Source organism: Pungitius pungitius, chromosome 8 (assembly GCF_949316345.1).
Source record: "Pungitius pungitius chromosome 8, fPunPun2.1, whole genome shotgun sequence".
In the NCBI taxonomy this organism is placed as follows: domain Eukaryota; kingdom Metazoa; phylum Chordata; class Actinopteri; order Perciformes; family Gasterosteidae; genus Pungitius; species Pungitius pungitius.
The window spans coordinates 18,660,924-18,681,280 of NC_084907.1; the positions used below are offsets into that span (position 1 = coordinate 18,660,924).

Here is a 20,357-nt window from a genome sequence, read left to right on the forward strand (position 1 = left end):
CGGGTAGGCATGAGTCAGATACACCATCAGGACAAAGAGCAGCTGCTTCACCTCAGCGGCGTGGATGTTCACACATTGAGGAGTGGCAACTACAACGTGCTTTTTTTTTTTTCCACACAGGATGCTGGAGCTTCATGGGGGAGAGAGAAGTAATGTCAAAACGCAGAATCTCAAAATCCTGAGCGCACAAGCCAATAATAACCCCTGCGTTTTCTTTTCATTTACTTTTCTCCCTCTGCCCTGTTTACGCACAACTCTTGTCTGCTTCAGCCAGCTGGAGGAGAGCCCGCATCGCTGTTTCCATGGCAACGGCGGGAGCAGAGGGTCTCCAAGGTCGGAGCGGGAGCACCTGGAGCCGAGCTGATGGGAGAGCGGGGGGGGGGGGCTCGTCGCCGCTGCAGGCATGTTGTTATTGGACTTTTCATTAGGGTCTCCTCCTCCTCCTCCTCCTCCTCCTCCTGCTGCCACCGACATGATGAATTGTCACCAGATACGTGCTGTTAATCATATCTAGGGAGGTGCAAGCAGTAAAAAAAACGCCGCGCTCTGTTCGTGCATTTGATGATGAGAAGGAGAGGGGTCTCTCCTGATAAAGATGAACTGAGAGATTTAAAGAGAGGCGAGGAGAGAGTGGTGCTGCTGGGAAGTGGATTACATCCATTATTTAAGAGCTGCGTCCTCTCCGCTGTGAGGGGGGGGAAAGGAAACGTGTTTGCAGGGTACTGACATCTCCTTTTAGCCCCCCCCATTGTTACACAAGTTATTCATTGACCTATTTGTAGCAGAGATGTGTAGGACTTTATTTCAAATGAAATAACTTCAGCGCAACCTGCATTTTGTTTGCTGCTTGGATGCAGTGCGCCTGAACCATCACTACAGTTGTGTAACGACGCTTTGAGATCGTCGCATCAAAAGTGAGTGAAATGCATCGAGGCCCCGTTCAATCGCAGAGTAACTGGGCCAAAAAAGAAAAAGAAGTGCCGCTGTGTTACTGTTTGATCGTGAGGCTTCAGCTCTGCTTCCTCTCACGAGCCGCACAGATTGCGTCCGTGGGGTAATCTCCAATGCATTCTTTTGAACACATGCTATTAAATACCTTAGCCTGTCTCGTAGCAACTTGATATGAAAGCTCAGTGACAGTTCTCTGCACGTTAAGGCCGAAATGTGCATTGAATGCAGCCCCCCCCCCCCCCCCGTCTCTCCGTCGCAGCATCAAATGCGTCCAGACGACACATTCCATTTCTCTGCAGCAGGGACGCCAAGCTGACAGTCACAGGTCACCACGAGTGACCACTCTGTTCTCTCTGCCGCTCCTCTCACCCCCCCCCCCCCTCCATTGTTGCATCCAGAAGGAAAAAATAGAATCCCGCCCCCCCCCCAAAATAATCAAGAGCGCCCTTTGACGGACAACGCTGGCTGTTCTTAAATGAAAAATCATTGAGCAAAGAGAGCGGATACAGAGGAGGAGGAGGAGGAGGAAGAGGTGAGGAGGACAACGGCAGATAGAGGGCACAGAAAAGGCACGGATCAAATAAGCGAGCAGAGGAGGCACATCTTTCAAGACCGGTCCATCCGGGCTTTGATGTGCTGAAAGGAGGCCGGCGCCTTGCTTTCAAAGACTCTTTTGGGAGGCCTGAGATAACAACGTCAGTCTCTTTTATTTGACCAAATGAGAGCCCAGTTCTCTTATGTGGAAATGGTTTACGTGGCGGTGGGGAGACAAAAAACCAAACATGTTCATTTGTTGAATATATTATTTTATTTTAACATCATCATCGTAGTTTAACTTTTGATTTTCCCTTCTTTCATTTAAAATGATCACCTCTGAATGTACACCTACTGCAAACTGTCAAAAATATACAAACAAATGCAGGCTTGTGCTATAGTCTGGTCAAATGTCTAAAAAACAGTGGGGATAGTGAGAGAGATAGAGAGCGATAGATAAAGAGAGAGAGAGAGAGAGAGAGAATGAAGGCGAGAGAGTGACATTGAAACCGGTAAAGACATGCACAGCATCATAGTGAGCACCGGTAACATGATCCAGGTGAGTGGTACTTCCATGGCATCCTCCAGGGAAGAGTACACACATTTTATCATCTGACAGTGCGGCACAAAACGCCCGTCACTTATCAAATCCAAAAACAAAAAGGTTGCTCGTTAATGGAACTGTTAGGCACATCATTGTTTTTTTATGGTTTTACATTTTCTGAAAAAGTCTGATTTACTGTAAATGTAGAATGCTTGACCAAAAACAAGAAAAAAAAGGGGTAAAACATAGTTAAAAAAAAAAAAATTCAAAAGTTATTTGGGATTCAGTGTCTTGTTAGTAACTCAACATTTGTACATAGTGTGTAGTAGTGTGTGCGCATTGTGTGAATCTCTCCGTGGAACCGAGTGGTGACGTGAATGAGTACTGGGTGTGTGTGTGTGGGCGGTGGCTGTGATTGGCTGACAGCCGTCCATTCAGATGCTCAGGTCTTTGGGGTTGTCCTTGTAGGTCTTCTTGGGCTCCGGCGGGGCGGAGTAACGGCTGCTGTTGGTCTTCGCCGCGCTGTAGTACTCCCTCACCTTGGCCGCTACGAAATTGTCATCGTCCTCTTCGTCCTCAGAGTCGTCCCGCCTGGAGCTCCTGACCGGGGAGATGTCTCGCCCCAGGCTGCGGGCTCGGTACAGCGGCGCGGGAGAGCTGTCCCGGCTCGCGTAGCGCCTCTCGGGCGAGCGCCCCCTCAGCAGCGAGCTGTACTTCTGGAAGGCCGAGTCGGAGTCGGGGGTGCGCACCCTGGGCAAGACGGGCTCTCTCTGGCCGCGGGACGCCAAGCTCCTCAGCAGGCTGTCCCCCCCGTAGGCTCTGTCCATGGAGGACGCCGTGGTCAGCAGACTGTCCTCCCCGTACAGCTGCGCGTCCCGGCGCAGCGGCAGCCGCGCGGCCTCCCTGTCCGGGCGCTCCGAGGCCGGCGGCTCGCGGAGGACGCCGTCCTCCAGACTGAAGCTCGCGTCGCGATCCCTGGGCAGCTCCTTCGACGCGGCGGGCTTCTCGTTGCTGCGGCCCCGTCTCTCCGGGGAGGCGTGGCGGCGGTAGGGGTCCGAGGAGTGGGCGTGGCGTCTGGTGGGGGAGTGTTGCCGCGAGCGGTGGGGCGACCTGTGGCGGCGGGGCGAGCGGCGGGGCGACCTGTGGCGGCGGGGCGACCTGTGGCGGCGCTGAGGAGAAGGGGGCTGGCCGCGGCGCCTGTCGGGGGAGCGGCCCTGCCGCCGCCCGCCGTCGCGGCTGTCCAGCGTGTTCTCGGCGCTGCGCGAGCGGCTCTGCCCCTTGGCGGGCGAGCGGCGGCGGCGGTGGTTCCCGCTGGAATGTTGCCGGTGGCCTTCACCTCCCTTGTCGTCCTTCTTCCTCGACAACTTGTTCAAGACCTTCTCCGTGGACGTCCTCCCCTTGCTGGTTTTCTTGTTGGGGGGCCGGTGGTTGGAATGGTGGTGCTTGCCTGCGCCGGAGCCGGTCGGCTCCTTCCTGCTCCGGGATGATATTTGGGGTTCTGGTGGGTAGCTCGACTCCGACGGCGCGTTGGTTGGGGGCCGTGCGCTCACTTCCGCAGCGTTTTGTAGCCCTGCGGTTGGGTCTGCTGCGCTGGCGTCGATGGGGCTGCCGTCTGTAACACAGTGTGACATACAGACCAGGGCACGGGGATCAAACGTGCATCCAGACACCTTAGAACCAACCATGCCGAATCACTCGGATATGAAGCTTGGAGCATTTCCAATGGGAGCCACTCGGATGTTAATGCCAGCAACGATGGCCAGTTGTTAGATGGCAGCCAATGGTAAAAAAAAACAAAACAATGCTTTACACATGAGGATAACAAGGCAGTGACAGAGGGGCAGCCAGTGCTTGAACTCGTTACCCACAACAAACCTGTTCCCCAGTCAAACCGGGGTCACCTCTACGGGTCGGGCGGCTGGAGCGGAGGCCGGTTACAGCCACAATGTGCTGTATGTTGATGTTGCTGCTTGATTGTACTGGTTAGCCATGCTCTTTCATGCGCTGCCACGATGCCTTAGACACTTTGCAAATGTTTAGAGCAAATAAAAACGCTCAAGATCAGGTCCGCCAACGATAACAGCCGTGTTACGGTAACAGCGTGTGCAAGACGGGAAGAATGGAAATTTAGAGTTATTCGACCCATTTTTACATGTGAGTAATGCCCTCGGTTCTACATAGGACTGCAAGAATAAAGCTAAATCAATAGCAGTAACAAAAAGCTGGGCTTTGATGCTCTAAAGAAGAGTAAAATGAACATGCTGCATTTCACCCTTGGACGTGTCGGCCAGAGGTTGAATTCTACTAGTGCTGACATTTGCATAAAATATCCATAACAGCAGCTGCAGGAGCGGCGGTACTGACAATGCATTTAGTGCGGATGGGTTTGAATGGAGTAGCACATGGGTGTATGTGAGTTTGAGGCCACACCACACAGAGATCAGCGAGAGAGAGAAATAGAAAGGCCGGGGGTGGGGAGGGAGAGCCGGACAACATGGGAGGACAGTTACAAACCGTGGTCTGATTTTGGAGGACAGAGGCCTCCCCCATCTTGTCATTTCTCATACATGCAGTGAGATGGGGAACGACCATCCCTGAAGGAAGACAAGAGCCCAGTGCAAAACGGGAGGAAGAAAAGAGAAGAGCACAGGGTTTAGATTGCTTTGAACCAACTTGAAGGAAGAAAAGGAGAATTATTGTGTTGATTTTCAATGAAAAAAAAGTGTTTATTTGATCATTGAGTCATTCAGACATAAAGAGACAGTCCAGGAAATTGCCCAAACCCTTCAGTGGAACCCATCAGTTACAGAGTAAAGTCCTGGAACCGAGCGTGCACACACTCTCTGACACACACACACACACACACACACCGGGACATGTGGACAAAGAAGCACCAGAAACCCCAAACAATAAAGACAGTGAGACTCACACCCACAACAACAGCGTATGAAGCAGCTTCACATTGCCGGCAGAAATTAAAGAGGAATACTGGCAAGACTGTGCCAACTGAAAAGTACAAACAATGATCCAAAATATACAGGTTCACATGATGTCATATTAGTGCAGGTTAACACAGCACGTTCTTGGCGCAAATAAAATGACATTGAGGAATTTTTCGAGACTCCACTGAAAATCAAAAGTAACAAAAAGGAGAAAAAAAAAAAAACATTTAAGATGACTCGTGACTATCAATCAGAACGGGTCAATACGATTAAAAAAAAAAGAATGGCTCCATAAATATTATGGAAAATAGACAATAGAAGGAAAAAGAAAAGAATCCAATTTACATTTTTGACAAGTTCATGCAGCAATAAACTTTGATCCATTAATACGTGGCTTTGATCATGGCTCTGTACACGGAACAAAAATACTTGTAAAAATGCCTCTATTCTCTTCATCACTGTACAAAAAGTCTCTACAACTGGAGCAACTCTTTTTGTTTTCGAATGGAGACGGGTGGCGTTCCTATCATCACAGCTTTTTAATGACATCAACCGGGTGGGTGCAAATAAAATCCATGGATTAGTGAGTATTGTCAACCACAGTATTGTGACATTTTCCTCTTAGCAAGAAGAAAAAGCATCCGAACGCCTTTTCATTTCAATACAGTTCTCCCTTAAAACCTTTGAGAGTTCAGTAGCTTACATTCACCTTAAATAAATATCATAAATACGTCTGTGTCACATCATAACCAAAGCTGTGAGATGTCCCATTTCATCATGGGTGCAACGGAACACAAGTTCTCCGTTGCCACACTAAATACGCGTTTGATGAGGACTCCATTTAACCTCTTATTCACAACAAACACAGATGTTTCACTTCTCCGGTCATTCAAACCCAGCAAGCAGTGTCTGCCTTTCGTGTAGCTCTGAAATCAGACCCACCACCTCTCAGTAAAGTCCCGCATAGAGTGCTGTTGCTCAGTGGCCAGAAGGTGAAAAGTGACAGCGGGATGACATGGAAACTGAGAGCAGGAGACAGCAGGACGGGCGACAGCTGCCCCCACCACAAAAAAAAAAGGAAAAAAGCCCAGTCGTGACCTCCACCAGAAAGAGACCCGGGACACACCGACCGCTTACCCCTCCCCGGTGGGTTTGTCCCAGGGACGGGTGAAGGGTCCTAGGAGAGCAATAGAGTTCTTTTCCCCTTTCGACGGGGTGTCCCCCGGGCTCAGGGCGTGAAGATGGGCGAGAAGGGAATGTTTTCGTAGATTGACCCACCATATTCCGGCACAGAGCCATCACCCCTCTTGAGCACCAGGTGGGCGCGGCGGCCTCCGCTCTTGATGAGCTCGATAGCCCGCGCGTGCTTCATGCCCTTGGTGCTCTCGCCGTTGATCTCCAGGATTTCGTCGCCAACCTGCGGAAAAGCAAGAGGACCAGGAACGGGGGAGCGGGAGGAGAGGGAGGAAGAGGAAGGTGGGAGGCCGAGTGACAAAATGACAGGTGAAGACGGAGGGGAGAGGAAGTAATTCAGAGGAGATGGGGAAGGGGGGGGGGGGGGGGGGGCGGAGAGGCAAATGTAGAGAAAAGGAGAGGAGACAAGGCAGAATGCAGAAAACAGGCGACAGTGGGGGAGAACGTACACAGGAGGAAAGATGACAGGCAAGAAGGTTCAAAGGGACACGATGGAGGCAGAGGGGAGAAGGGAAGGGAGGACAGAATGAGGAGAAGTTACACATCGAAGAAAAGCAACTACACATTTTTTTCTCTCCAAATCAACAGTTTCCAGAGAGGGCAAATTGCGTTGAAAAACCACAGCTACGACACTGAGTGAGGAAAACGAGAGAGAGAGCAGATTGGGGGGGGGGGGGGTCTGAGGGGGCGGCAGGAGCCGGAAAAAAAGACTTTCTCCTTCCAAGGTTCTTTGTCGCCACCCCTCAAGAGCATTAATATGAATCCCTCGATGACACCGCTCGCCCCCTTTTACAGCGCTGCTAACTATTTCTATCTCCGCTAATAGAAAGCACACAATACTGTGCTAACATCCACACGCTTCCTCAGTGCTGCATATGAACACAAACCAAAAAAAAATCCCTCTGCAGCTGACACGCCGACAGTAACTGCCGACACTTTTCTTTAATTAACCCCTCCGTTGTATATTCAATCGAGCGAAGTTAATCAAAGTGAAGGTTAACTAGAACATTTTCATGGCGGCTCCTGCAGCATGCGTGAATGGCCCTCCGCGAGCTAATGGGGAAACATGAATCACTCCTAACGTGCGTGTTTGTTTGTGCGGGCCCCTGCTCCCCAGCTCTGCAACGCTCGCCTTGTGTCTTTTGAAATAGCAAAATTGTGTGCCGCCGCGGCGGCCTGGTTTGTATTCAGCGAAGCATCGCTTGCGGTAATTGGGGGGTACATTATGCAAAATGGAAAACATATAAATTGATAGATAACGTTGTGATGGCTGCAAAGACTACGAGGTGGTGTCATCAGCCCCCCCCCCCCCCCCCCCCCTTGCTAATCGACACCGTCAACTGGCTGAGACGGCACCTGAGAGTAAAGAATTATCCCTTTGGAGACACTTTCTGATGCGATAACTGTAATAATTCTTGTGCTCTTGTGTAACTAATAATTCGCAGCGCTGTCCAAGTCCCATAACTCCAGCTTTGGTGTTTTTTCTGACAAGCCGAAGGATTAAGTGTTCCTTCACATGCTGGGAAAAATTCTCCCACTTCTCAAGTTAAATAAACCTTTTAAAAATCCACTGGATTAGATTAGATTGTTAGAAAGATGGAAACCAGGGCTTTTTGGGGGACACTTTCTCTATGCATATTCTATTTCCAAATTCTAGAGTAAAAACAACAAAAACCGTTGCCATAAGCCAACAAATCCCAATGGAACCCAGTCGACCTTTTTGGGTAGATCCAAAAAAAATCACGTTTGTTTTATTGCTTACAACTTTAAGTATGACTAATTCGATTACATTCGAACCTTTACTTAAAGGTCTCATATTCAAGGAACACAAGAAAAGGGCAAACAATTTGAAATGTTTCAGAATTCAATATGTGAGCAGCCAATTTGTGTTGCACCCCCGACAGAGACACACAAAAAGAAATGCAATGCGGCAGAGGCCGAGATATCCTCGCTTTAACTCTACTATGGGCGAGATTTGCTGGATTTCAAGCCTGTACAACTCCCCCCAACTTGACCAAAAAGCGAGATCAGACTTCCCTAAACGCTAAACACTTCTGGAACATATCCCTGGCGACACGGCCAAGTGTTCTTTTTCTCAAACATTAGAAAACTGTCTGCGGCATCTTCTCTACGACCGAACGGGGGGCCTCGTATCCGGGAGAGCGTGGCGGATGTTTTCTGTGTGCGACTGCTGTGAGGACACATTGTCCGTACCCTCATCTTTCCGTTGCGGACGGCCGCTCCTTCCTCAGCCAGCCTCAGCACGTACAGGTCCATGTTGTATTCTCTGCCTCCCCGCAGGCTGAAGCCAAAGCCTTTGTTGTCTCGCTCCAAGTCCACTGAGTAGAACTCGGCATCCTGATGGAGACCACACACACACACACACACACACACACACACACACACACACACACACACACACACACACACACACGGAAAGAGAGGGAGATGTTTTTGTGATTCAGATTGTATCTGTGTGAGTGTCCTGCACAGTGTGGGCCTATTTCAAGAGCATGGGACAAATGCCACCTTCAGGAAAGTCACACCATCTAAAAGCTGTGCTAGGCTGTGTTTCTGTGTGTGTGTGAATGCATATGCTCTGGCGGTGTAGGGATGCTCAATTATTGATGCTTTGGGCTCTGGCTGGACCAAGTGATAGAGAGAGAGAGAGAGGTAGAGGTAGAGAGGAGGACCGGGGCACCACAAGGACACGCAGCATCTCCCGTCTTCACGCTCTCCTAATCTCTTCTGCCTGGGGATCAATGCTATCGGAGCGAGCCATCTCCACACCGCCAGATTAATTCAGCGGTGAACACAGCGGGCTGAGGGGCTACTTTGAAAGCAAACAAGCTCTCCTTAATGCAGAAAGTCCGATAACGCCGGCAGGTAGGCGAAAAAGGAATAATAAATAAATAAGAGTGCACTTTGCCGTGGGAAGGTGGGTGGCTACAATACATCGGGTGATGTGTGAAGGGGAAAGTGGGTGCTAGAACAGCTGGATGGATGCGTGAAAAGACACATGTGGGTGGGGAGTTGCCGGAATGGAGCGCAGATTGCCGGCTGTTTGATGTGGGGGGGAGGGAATGAATGCATGAGTGAAAGAAGGATGACCAGAGTGTCCTTCCTTACCTGAGCTGAGACTTGTTGCGGGGGTTGAGGAGGAGGGGCTTGGGGCGCTTTAAATTCAAACGATTCCTGCTTTGGTTTGGTGTTGTTCCTGAGGCACAAAGATGAAGCAGTCAGTGTCGAATACAATCACGGATCAAATGTGTTCCTGTCACCGGGGGACTGTCATTTGCTCTTAACACTCAATTTCCCAGCATGCCCCTTACCTGGCCTCAGGTGCAGCCTGTTGCTGAGATGTGTGGGTGGTGGTTATAGTGGCGATCTTCTCCGCGTTGGTCAACAAAGATGCATTTGATGACTCTGGGGAGGGTGGGAAAAGGCCAGTTATTGCTTCTATTTCATACTTCTTCCTCATGCATATGTACAAAAGGCTTCCTGCTCCACTGAGGACAGTTTACTGACATCTGCTTGCCCCCCCATACAGCGTCTTACTTGATGCATCATCCTTTCAATTTGAAATGAATCATTGAGTCAAATGTTTGCTGCCCAACAGGGACCAGCACCAACTGCACCAGCCTTGTTAGACTCCTCCTCTGTCTGCCTGTTATTCGGCCTTTTATCTTAACATCATTTTGTGGCATCACCGAATAACGCTGAACCCTAATGACCAACCTTCTTGCTCCATGAAGAAACCGTCCTCTCACAACAACTGCATCTTTCTGTGTCTGCAGGTGCCTTTTATTTGATTACAGCTCTCCACTCGCTTCCAAATCCCCTAATTCTTATTATTCTCACGGTCATCTCCCCTCTAATCTATTCATCTCCTCCACCTCAACCAGTCCCCTTAGAGCCTCATGGCTAAACTGTTCGATTGCCTGTTACCCAAAAGGTTCAAAGTCAACCATTAAAGCCGCAGCGTGGGTGAGGCTGCGTCTGTTTGGACGCGATTGGGGGGGGGGGGGGGGACCTCCAAGTCGTAGGAGATGAGGGGGATCTCCGGTGGAGTTGAGGCGGACTACCAGCGACCTTGTAAGGCACCCGCCTGTCACTCAAAGCAGCCACCTAGTTAATTATGCATGACTTTAAGCCTTGGCATAATTCAGAACAGGTGACATTCAAAAAAAAAAAAAAAAATCCACCACCGATACATTTGTCATTAGCTGCAGAGATCCGGACTATTCTTTGTACCAGGCTGTGGTTTCCTTGCGGGTAATACATCCGATGTGATTTCTGCCATTGACAGGATACTGTGTTGCAATCTCACGCATTTTCTGCTGCTCATTTTTCACTTTCACCGCCTGAAATATGTCCCTGTAAACACCCCCCCCCCCTCCCTCCATCTGCTCACTTGCACTTCTTCCATTCTACTGCGTCTCCATTCATCTGTCCTCCAAACTGTCGTCTATCTGGAAATTAATCAAATAAACTCCAGATTCTCCCCGTCTGACCGTTCCACAAGCGGCCCGCTGCCCCTCGATCAGAAACGACAGCAACCGTGTCTACAGGCCATGACCGGACAGAGTCAGAAAGAGGAGAAGATTCCTTCGCAACGACAGATTCAGGAACAGAAGGGGGAAGAAAACTAAAAGTGGCACATCACACCACCTCGGGCTGCCTGTCTCCCTCGTCGCACACAATGCAGAGCATCGAGGTGTGCTGGCTCGCCGCCTCGGTGCTCTGCGCTGCGCAGACTCCGGCTTTGATGAAAGCATCAGCAGCGTGTGTGCACGCAGCAGCAGGAAGAGTTCCTGTTTTCCTTGTCATTGCAGTATTGAGCATCAGCCACAAAAAGAAGGGGGGGAAGAGGAGAGCGCAGAGGAAAAGGGAGCTGAGCCCGACTTAAGCTCGGAAACAACGTATCACAGTGGTATTCATTTATACCGGGGGGGGGGGGGCCCAAAGTAGAGTGAGCTCTCCGCTGCGCAGTACAACATGAAATAGGCCCAAACTTTTCCTTAAAATCACTCAGAGACACACAATCGCACACCGGGGGAAATTGTGTAGCCGTCACGCAAACGCACAGACACCCCATCTTTCATTTAAAGTAGCAATTTCTGTTGAAGTGAAGTTGAAGTGCAAGCTTTATATTTAACACTTCAGGTATAGACCACAGCCACTCAGAAAAGTGAAGTCCGGCTCATCAGACCCACTCAGACTAAGCAATAGGCTAATAATTGTTGATGTATGATTTGACTGCTATGAATGTGGCCATCACCAAAGCAACCTGCACAAAACTGCACTTCTACTTGGACAAGCTTAAAGAACAAGCTCTTAATAACACCGGAGACTTCTTGAAGTAACTCCGCTGCAGCAGTCGTTTGGCCATGAGGACACACACACGTCGCAAATGTGTGTGTGTGAGCGGAGCAGAGAGCACCAGTGAGTGACTACTACCCCCCCCCCCCCGGTAAGACCGGTTGTAAACCTAGGGGAAACACTGTAACGGTCTTACTCACCGTCTCCGGGAATGATGCGCAGTGTGACGGTGTTGCCGGCCTCCTTGATGAGGTTGACGATGTCAGAGTGGGACTTGTTGGTGATGGAGCAGCCGTTCACCGCCAGGATGCGGTCGCCGACCTTCAGCTTCCCGCAGCGGTCAGCCGGGCTGCCCTCGATGATGCGCCCTATTTTGTGGGGCATGGCCACACATGCATTGCCAGCTATGGTCACCATTGACACGTTGTGAAGTGCGATTTAGCGCGTGTGTGTGTGTGTGTGTGTGTGTTTGGAGAGAGAAGGGAAAGGAATGGGAAAGGGAGTAGAAAAAGAGGACCAGAAGGTTAAGGGTTAATTCATAGACACCCGACAGCCAGCCAAGCCCCAGTACCAGAAAAGCTGATCAGAGAAACAACAACGTCGCCGAATAGGGACAAATGTGTGCTCTGCAAAGACACCGAGCACGTGTCGTGCGGCAACCTCTGCGTCTCATAACACGTAGGGCCGCTACGCCACCGAATTTCTAAAATGGGTGCCATTACGTTTGAACGAGTCTCTCAGGCAGCAGAAAGATAATAATGAAAGAGCCGCGTTCCGCCGTCTGCATCCCAAAACACCGGCACCCGCATGAAAGTGGGAGACGACAAACATACATCAGAGCTGACACCTCGCCGACTACCCGGAGGTCTCTCTGATTCTCCTCCTCACCCTTCCTCCGTGTGTCTGCAGTCCGACAGTCGCTGCAGAGAAGAGGAGTGTGCAAACACTCCTGCCTCAAACCAATCTGCTTTTCATTGTGTTTCATCCCTCCCTTTCGAACCGCTTTCCTCTCTTTTATTCGTCTGTAAACCTGTCCAACCCTGACCACTCTCCTGTCTTTTTCATTTTATCTGGCTGCAAAATATTGAAAGGAAAGTACATGATGGAGAGATGGAGAAAAAAATTGTACTGAAGCAATTCTCAACAAAATAGCAACCGTATGCACGAACTAGTTTCATGTGGCCAATTGGTTTCCTTTCGATTTAACATGTCAGGTCAAGTTAAATGGAGCTCATGCTCTCCATTCTGGCCTGCGAAAATGAAGCTTTGCCATTTTGTAAAGCCAACCTGGAAAGCTGACCATTTCCATGCTTTTTTCAGTCATCCCACGCTGACAGAGATAAGAGCACTGAGAGAAGTGGGATGCCGTAGTCGTGTAGGAAGGAAGCCACGGCGGCAGTGGAAAGCGTGCACTGCACGGAGAGGAGACTGCTAGTTCGTGAATAGCAAAGTAGAGTCAATTTGAAGAGCTTTCTGTTGATGTGTGAGATCACACAGTAACGGAGGAGTTTGTCAACAATACAATGAGACCTCCAACAGCTAAAATGCTGCAAAACAACCTCAAAAATGTAATGTGGCTTCGAATCCCTGACCAACCATTTCCCTTTCATATGCTGCTTACACTACTCATCCTCCTTACGTTGTCATTAGGCTTTGAGAGCGTTTCTGCTCGGCGGAAGCCATTTAAGTTCAGCTGAATAATACAAATGCCTTATGTAAGGCCCACTTTGCTTGTGATCAATTATAAAAGCCTTATGTGTGTGTGTGTGTGTGTGTGTGTGCATGTGTAGCAGCAGCGGGGAAAGGGTTTCAATGTCTTTGCTTGACAAGCTCAGATAAAAATGAGAAGAAGGAATAACTTCTTTGAAGAGGGTTGGTATTGATCTGGAGGGACTGTAAATAGCCGAAATCTGTGCTGGTTGTCGGGCTTTTTAGTGTCGAGTGGTTTTTATGGAAGATACAACGGCAGCCCGCGAAGAAGACAGGAAGATAAAAGGTCCCAGTGATGAGATGTGTGTTTCATGTTTCACCGAGTGGAAGCGATTTCGGCAGTATTTGCATGTGCGATGTCCAATCAGCGAAAGGCGCGGCGTCTCTTACCGAAGGTGGTGCCCGTTTCGGGGCGCGACACCGAGGAGACGATGACGAAACCGAACCCCTCGTTTTCGCCGCGGCGGATCTCCACGTCGTAGGGCTGCAGGGCGGAGGGGGCGTTGGAGACGGCGCTGGGGGGCTGAGAGGAGGTGGTGGCGACTGCCGAGGCGACCACGGCGTTCCCGCTGCCGCCCGCCCCGCCGCCGCCGCCCCCTCCCCCTCCCCCGCTGCCGATGCCTGAGGTGGAGCCGCTGCCGGAGCTCACGGTATTGAGGGAGTTCTGGCTGCCCTGTGGGGTGCGCTTCCCCATCTCCTCCGTCAGGCTGGGCGCCTGGTTGCTGCTGTGGTGGGAGGACGCCGGCGATGGAGGCACGTCGCCCTCGCCTTTGACTAGACGAGGAGGACACGGGAGAGAGAGATGAGGATCATGCAGTAAAGGTCAAGAGAGGAAATGGTGTGAAGAACAAGAGATAGAAAAAAATAATGAGAAGAATTAAGAAGAACAAATTGTGCAAAGGGGGAGGTGAGACACGAAAGACGGCCTGACAGTGTTACATAAGGAGCTCAAGGGGAAAAAATAGGACGAATAAAAGCAGAGAAAGACACCTCTGCATAATAATACTAGATTAGTAAAACATTACAAAGTGTATCACCGGCTGTACAAACCGAAAGACTGTAAATAAACACGGACCGCTAGTTTGTGCTCATATGATAAAGGGACATCTTGGGGGAAAGAAGCTTGCCCACAATCACTCCTCTGATCTGTTTTGAACAAAAGATTAAGTAAAGACGCGGCCCGACTGTAGTATCTGGACATTTCATTTCCTGTACAGCTGCTCGCCGAAGGCGCCTCATATTCTCCGTGCTCCGAGGCAGACGGGGAGCAGCCAGGCACTAATGTCTGTCCCCTGTCATCGGGCCGAAGGTTGACCACCCTCTCCATCATATTTATGGGCCCTTCTTTATCGCCCCGCTCAGGAGCTGGGTGGAGCCGGGCAGAGCAGTAGAATGACAGTAATGGGCTGAGGGACGGAGTGTGGGGGGGGGGTGGTGCGCTGTAGCATTTGCTCAAGGTAATGGCCGAGGGCTTCCAAGCCTTTTTGCACCCAGGCTCTCCCAGGGGGATGCAAAACCTGCACATAGCCAGGGGCCACTGATGGATTTGGGATGAAATTAAATTGGGCCCTTGGTGATGAAAGATCAAATATGTTTGCAGGGACTACGAGGAAACCCACTGTGTATCTGTCAAATCTACTGACCTATATCATATATATATATATATATATATACACGAGAACCATGGGATCTCTTACCGGCGTAGATGGTTTTGCGTCTCACGGTGAGGTTGACGTGGCCCTGCTTGGCCGCCTGCTGCATCAGCTGCACCACCAGTTGGTGCGACTTGCCCACCACCGGCGTGCCGTCCACGCATATCAGCTCATCGCCGGAACGCAGGCGTCCGTCCTCGTCCGCCGCGCCGTACTTCACTATGTGGCCAATGTAGATCTGAAGGGCAAACAAAGCGCACGGATGAGACGTGTGAGATATACATCAAAGAAGTTCAAACAATGCTTTAATAGAGGCTTAAATGAAGATAAACTCGACTAACATACATTCAATGTCCAAACTTTTTCTGCAGGTATTACGTCAGCATGCAGTATATTTATTATATAAACCACACTATAGATAAGCAAAGGTAAACCACTTATTTTTCACGATGCAGGATAGCAAACAAGAAAATAACCCCTTGCTTTGGTGTGAATGTGCGTGTGTGTGTGTGTGTGTGTGTGCAACACGGGTGGCTTTCTTTTCACAGAAGCTGTGCTCTCACAGATATGATATTGGAGGCTGATAGATTGAAAAAACCCACACTGAAGTGGGGGAAATCCTATAGATTCCGTTCAGGCTGAAGTGCTGTGAATGTCCATACCATCAAGCACGTTGCTGAATCTTGGCAGCTGTAGAAACTCACCGGCTCTCCTGCCTCGTTGCCTCCGAGGATCCTGAAGCCGAATCCGGTGTCCTTCCTCCAAAGGAAAATGTCCTGCTCTTGGAAGTCTGGAACTGTAAAAAAAAATGAAGAAATTGCGTTAAAATATCTGCATCAAACTCTAGTGCCGTACGAGGTGAGTTTAGTCCGAGCATGCACTTAGTCATTTAGTAGACCTGCAGCCAACGGTATGGCCACAACGGGTGCACCCAATGCTGTTTAGGGAATCTAACCCCCCCCCCCCCCCCCCTCTGCTTATGTCAACATGCAAGTATTCAGCCTCCCAACGGTTTCCCAGCTTTGTCACCAAGAAAGTGCTTTGTCTGGAGGCTTTGGGAAAAGAACAAACAACTAATCCATCAAAAGATGAAAGAGGATCTATTTTGGGTAAAGACCATAGGTATCAGGCTTAAATAAAATCAGAAGCCAGACAGACTGCCAGAACAATTCAGATCACCTTCATTCACTGGTCCCATAATTAGAAATGATAAGGCTGGAATTTCACTCTGAAGTCGGAAATAGTTTCATTTCGATGGAGCTTGTTACAGCAGTTTCAGTGACGTTCCCACAGACTGGACATTGCTATTCCACCGGACTAAAGCGTTTCTTTCACGAGGTGATGTGTGACACGCAAGTCCATTTCTACTCCTGAAAGTGTAGGGGAGGTCCTAACACGTGCTGGAATATGGTCTATATTACAGGGAAGGGCTTGTTCACAGTCCACTCCCAGCAGCAAGAGAAGGATTCTGTGCGCGTTGGTTAGTGCCGCCACTAGAAAGGTGCCGTGCTATAAAAGAGCCATTTCACGGGCCGCGGCTGACAGCTCACGTAGCAGCGGAGTGGGTGTGCACCAAGCCTCAACTTGGTGCACACACGAGCTTCTTTGCCGCAGGCGGCCCGCATACGTATTCATGGATGTGCATTTTGGGCGGTGGCAGCTGTGCCGCACTGGCTGACAAACACGCCACCTCTAAGTAAACTCCCCGGGAGATTTCCCTTTCGCTCCAACACACGGCCCCGAAGCCAGAGATGGCTGGGTGGCCGCAGGAGGAGGCACCGACAGGCTGCTCCCAATCTGTTCCTTCAGTCAACAGTCCTTGCAGGAACGCCTGTCATTTCTTCAAATCTATATCACGATGTGGGGGGGGGGCAGAGGACCCGGGAAGTGGAGGGACAACCGCCGCTGTCGGCACCTGCACGCGGCGGAGCCAACGGCATACCTGCACCGTGATCCTGTCAATTGATGGTTCAATAAGGGAGGCGACTGGGTGGGAACCCATCAATTTGTGATGAAACGAGGGAAGTTACATGCGACGACTGCAAATGACGCGCGCGGCCAAATCAAACAGGGAGCAAATTAAACGGGGAACGTGTTCAAGCCAGAAAATTTCATTTTAAATTCTAGCACAGTTGTCCTCTCATCTTGCCAACAAGCGTCAGCACCAGCGACCCACGCTGGGCCCTTCACTCCACATTATTCTCCATCACAGGCATTTAAATAATGAAAATCACCTCTTTTTTTCCCCAGTGGTGGCTGAGAACAGGATGAAATGTTCGCAGCCCTACAGACTCCCATTCTTGTCTCTTCCTCTCCTATTTTATTTAGTTTATCCATTTACAATGGATTACACAGGGTTGTTTTAATTGGAACTCTCCCTTTGCTTTGGCGGGGCTAGACAAAGAGGAGGAGGAGGGTATGCAATCCGACGGCATTCACTCCACTATTGCTGCTAATGATCGGGGAAGTCTAGGGTGAAAGTAGATCAATAGCGTCCACTGTTAGAACACAGTGGCACCTACAGTAGTGACCTTAAAACGGTTGCACAAATGACAACACCTTCTGATGCAGCTCCAAAATCAATACTAACTTTTTTGGCTTTGAAGAGGATCAAGTCAATATTTTGGGGCAATATTTTACTTTCTTCATGCTGCGAGTTAGATGAAACGATTGATATCACTCTCATGCCTACATGTTACGTTTTAAAGCAAAATATGGGACACATCTCACACAGACGTCTCGTCAGTGTTCATGATAAATGCAGTAGGCTGAAGCATCACATTTCTCTACTGAGTCCACATCTGCAGGTTGCACTTCCTGCACCCAGCACTGTTATTTGACATGAGTGTTTTGGCTGATTCTGAAAGGCTGCATTAGCAACAGGATATAAGACAGGAGCCAAACTCTGTCTTTCTCTGTGAACAGATTTGTTTCTTGTTCTTTTGAGTTTGCACCCTAATGGTTGAAATGCACTTATTGTAAGACGCTTTGAATAAAAGCGGCAGCTAAATGACATGAAATCCATGAGCACATTTACACTACTGTTTTTATTACAACAATTTATTATATTTTATATTTTAAATATGAATTGTATATTCTACCTTGCTATTTTCATCCACATTTATATGTGATTTTAGGGTGGATATGTGTTACTTACTTACATGCACAAGAATGATCTCCCATCCCAAATCCTGCTCCAAAAAGACCAGTACCATTTAAAGACACCAGGGTTCTCCACTGAGTCGACAGCCCCATGCAGCCCTTATCCATCCGCCACCAAAAATATATACTTACGCCTACTTTCATACATGCTCCTAGACTGGGCCCAGATCTTAAAGGGGTCCGGTTTTCTTTGGATGGTGCCGTCAGCCCCCGGGGGGTCCTGGGGAGGGAGGCCTGGCAGGGGCTGAGACGGCGGCGGGGGAGCGACGCTCTCGCTGGACGGCGGTGCCAGGGACGAGTGCAAGGGCGAGTCGGCGTGGATGCTCCGGTGACTGGACACGCTGTGCTGAGAGCTGTTCTGACTGTCCTTTCGTGACAATTGCTGTTGGAGAAGCAGAAGCAGAAGTCATTTGAAAGTTGGAAACTCGGCCGTGTGAGAACACCTGTGAGCATAGGGGCTGAGCTGCTGCGACCGACTGGTGGAGACGAACATGAATAATACAGTTGTTGCAGCAGTGGAAGGGCAGGAATGTTATGGTTGGCGGAAGAAGGATGAATGGGAAACAGATGAGAATACTGAGGGGGGGGGGGGGGTCATCGAGCATTGTGTTGCTGGGATATCCAACGCGACAAATAATAAACGTATTGCGTCAAGTCACTTTTGCATAACCTGAACGGTCTCTCACGATGAAGTCATTCTGCTGAAACAAAGAAACAAATGTAGCTCAACTTACAAGGGGTGCATCGCCCATTCCTTTTGTTTAACAGAGTGCAATGTATTAACGGAGCTGCATTCCCTGCTGCGTAGGGAGGGATATTCATAGTGAATAAAGCACTGCTGGGGTTTGAAACGGAGGGAGGATTTTACTAGTTAAGCCAGAAATGTAAAACCCCTCATAAATTGCCAGTGGCCCCCTCAATAACATGGCCACTTAAGCACCTGCTTGAGGATTTGAAGAGCGCGGTGCTTGAGCTCGGTAAAGTGCATACAATCCTGAGCTCGAGCACAACTACGATGCGAGTACGAGAAAAAACCTTTGTCACAGTGTCTTTCTTTAGGGTCCCGTCCTCAACACTGAGCCGATATTCAGGGAAGAAGGAAACCAGCGGAGGAAAAGGCTTACATACAACAGCAGGGGACGGGAATGGAAGATATTTTAAGACAATGAGAGAAAAGGACAGCAGTTCAGTCTCTTCACATCATGTGACCTCCCGGTTCTTTGGATGTGGTCGACGAAAATACACCAGGAAAAGGCGGGGGCAAATGCCTCATCTGCTGGAAAATATCAAAGCGTTTGGCCTTCAAAGTGCAGCCATGTTTTCAATAAATTCAGACTCATTACTCCCTGAATCAGCTGCCTACACCTCTGCAATTCATGTTTATATTCATCACGCCTGTTAGTCATAAAAGAAGCTTGATGCTTTGGCAAATATTAAGTCAGAGCCATGAATCCAGCTGGAATGCTTACCGCGCTAGTATTACGAGTGCAACCCCAACCGGGTCGTGTTGTGAAGGCAAATTTAGTGCTGAAGTTAGACCTTCCTCCCGAGAGGTCGCATTCATTTCATCAAACAAACAGTGCCTCCATCAGCCAATGCAGCCGCATCGACGTACAATACCATTCAAAAGTCAATTGAATGAAAAAAGTGTGTCCAAACTTTTGACTGGTACTGTATTTCTCTCTCTCTCTCTCTCTCTCTCTCTCTCTCTCTCTCTCTCTCTCTCTCTCTCTGAGTGGAAGGAGTGCGGAGTGAACGGAGCGTGGCGTGAGGTGAATTGTTTGATTGTTTCGTTTAATTTCGGATCTTTTAGTGTAAATGTGTGGTTGTGTGTGTGTGTGATTTTGGTTTCTGTCTGTCTTAATTTGTGCGTGTTTGTGGCCGATCGGCGTGCTGCACGCACAGATGAACCTCACGGGGCTAACGCGGAAGCACGGCTTGAAGCTCGCGCCGTGCTTCGCGTGTTCCGTGGAGGACTGTGGCTTGGCCGTGGGGGGGGTTGGTGGGTCACGGTAGCGTGAAGTCCGCTGCACGGATGAACCACGCGGTGGTCATCTTCGTGGAGAGCGTGGAGAAGGCGCGCAAGGTGGTGGCGAGCGGCGTGGTGGTGCGCGGCACCCTCGTTCCCGTGCTGCCTCTCGCCGAGCCGGCGGTCAGAGTCACGGTGTCGAACGTTCCGCCGTTCGTACCGGACGATGCGCTGCTCGCCGAGTTGGTGAAGCACGGGACGGTGGTGTCCCAAATGAGGAAGGTGTCCTCAGGGTGTAGGTCTCCTCTGCTGAGACATGTGGTGTCGCACAGGAGACAGCTCCACATGGTCCTCACCAAGACCCAGGCTCTCAACCT

General features: G+C 49.8%; 1 protein-coding gene across 1 annotated transcript in view; it reads right to left on the reverse strand.

Moving 5' to 3' along the window:
• Window positions 1–1,736: 1,736 nt before the first annotated feature.
• Window positions 1,737–20,357, reverse strand: part of magi1b (membrane associated guanylate kinase, WW and PDZ domain containing 1b) — a 91,662-nt gene continuing 73,041 nt past the window's right edge. The window contains exons 13-22 of the mRNA XM_062564148.1: window positions 18,144–18,393; window positions 15,554–15,645; window positions 14,895–15,087; window positions 13,588–13,971; window positions 11,688–11,891; window positions 9,498–9,591; window positions 9,295–9,382; window positions 8,380–8,523; window positions 6,250–6,388; window positions 1,737–3,641 (exon numbers count right to left, since the gene is read on the reverse strand). Coding sequence (XP_062420132.1) covers window positions 2,464–3,641; window positions 6,250–6,388; window positions 8,380–8,523; window positions 9,295–9,382; window positions 9,498–9,591; window positions 11,688–11,891; window positions 13,588–13,971; window positions 14,895–15,087; window positions 15,554–15,645; window positions 18,144–18,393 — 2,766 coding nt within the window. The 3' untranslated portion in view covers window positions 1,737–2,463. The remainder of the gene's footprint in view (window positions 3,642–6,249; window positions 6,389–8,379; window positions 8,524–9,294; window positions 9,383–9,497; window positions 9,592–11,687; window positions 11,892–13,587; window positions 13,972–14,894; window positions 15,088–15,553; window positions 15,646–18,143; window positions 18,394–20,357) is intronic.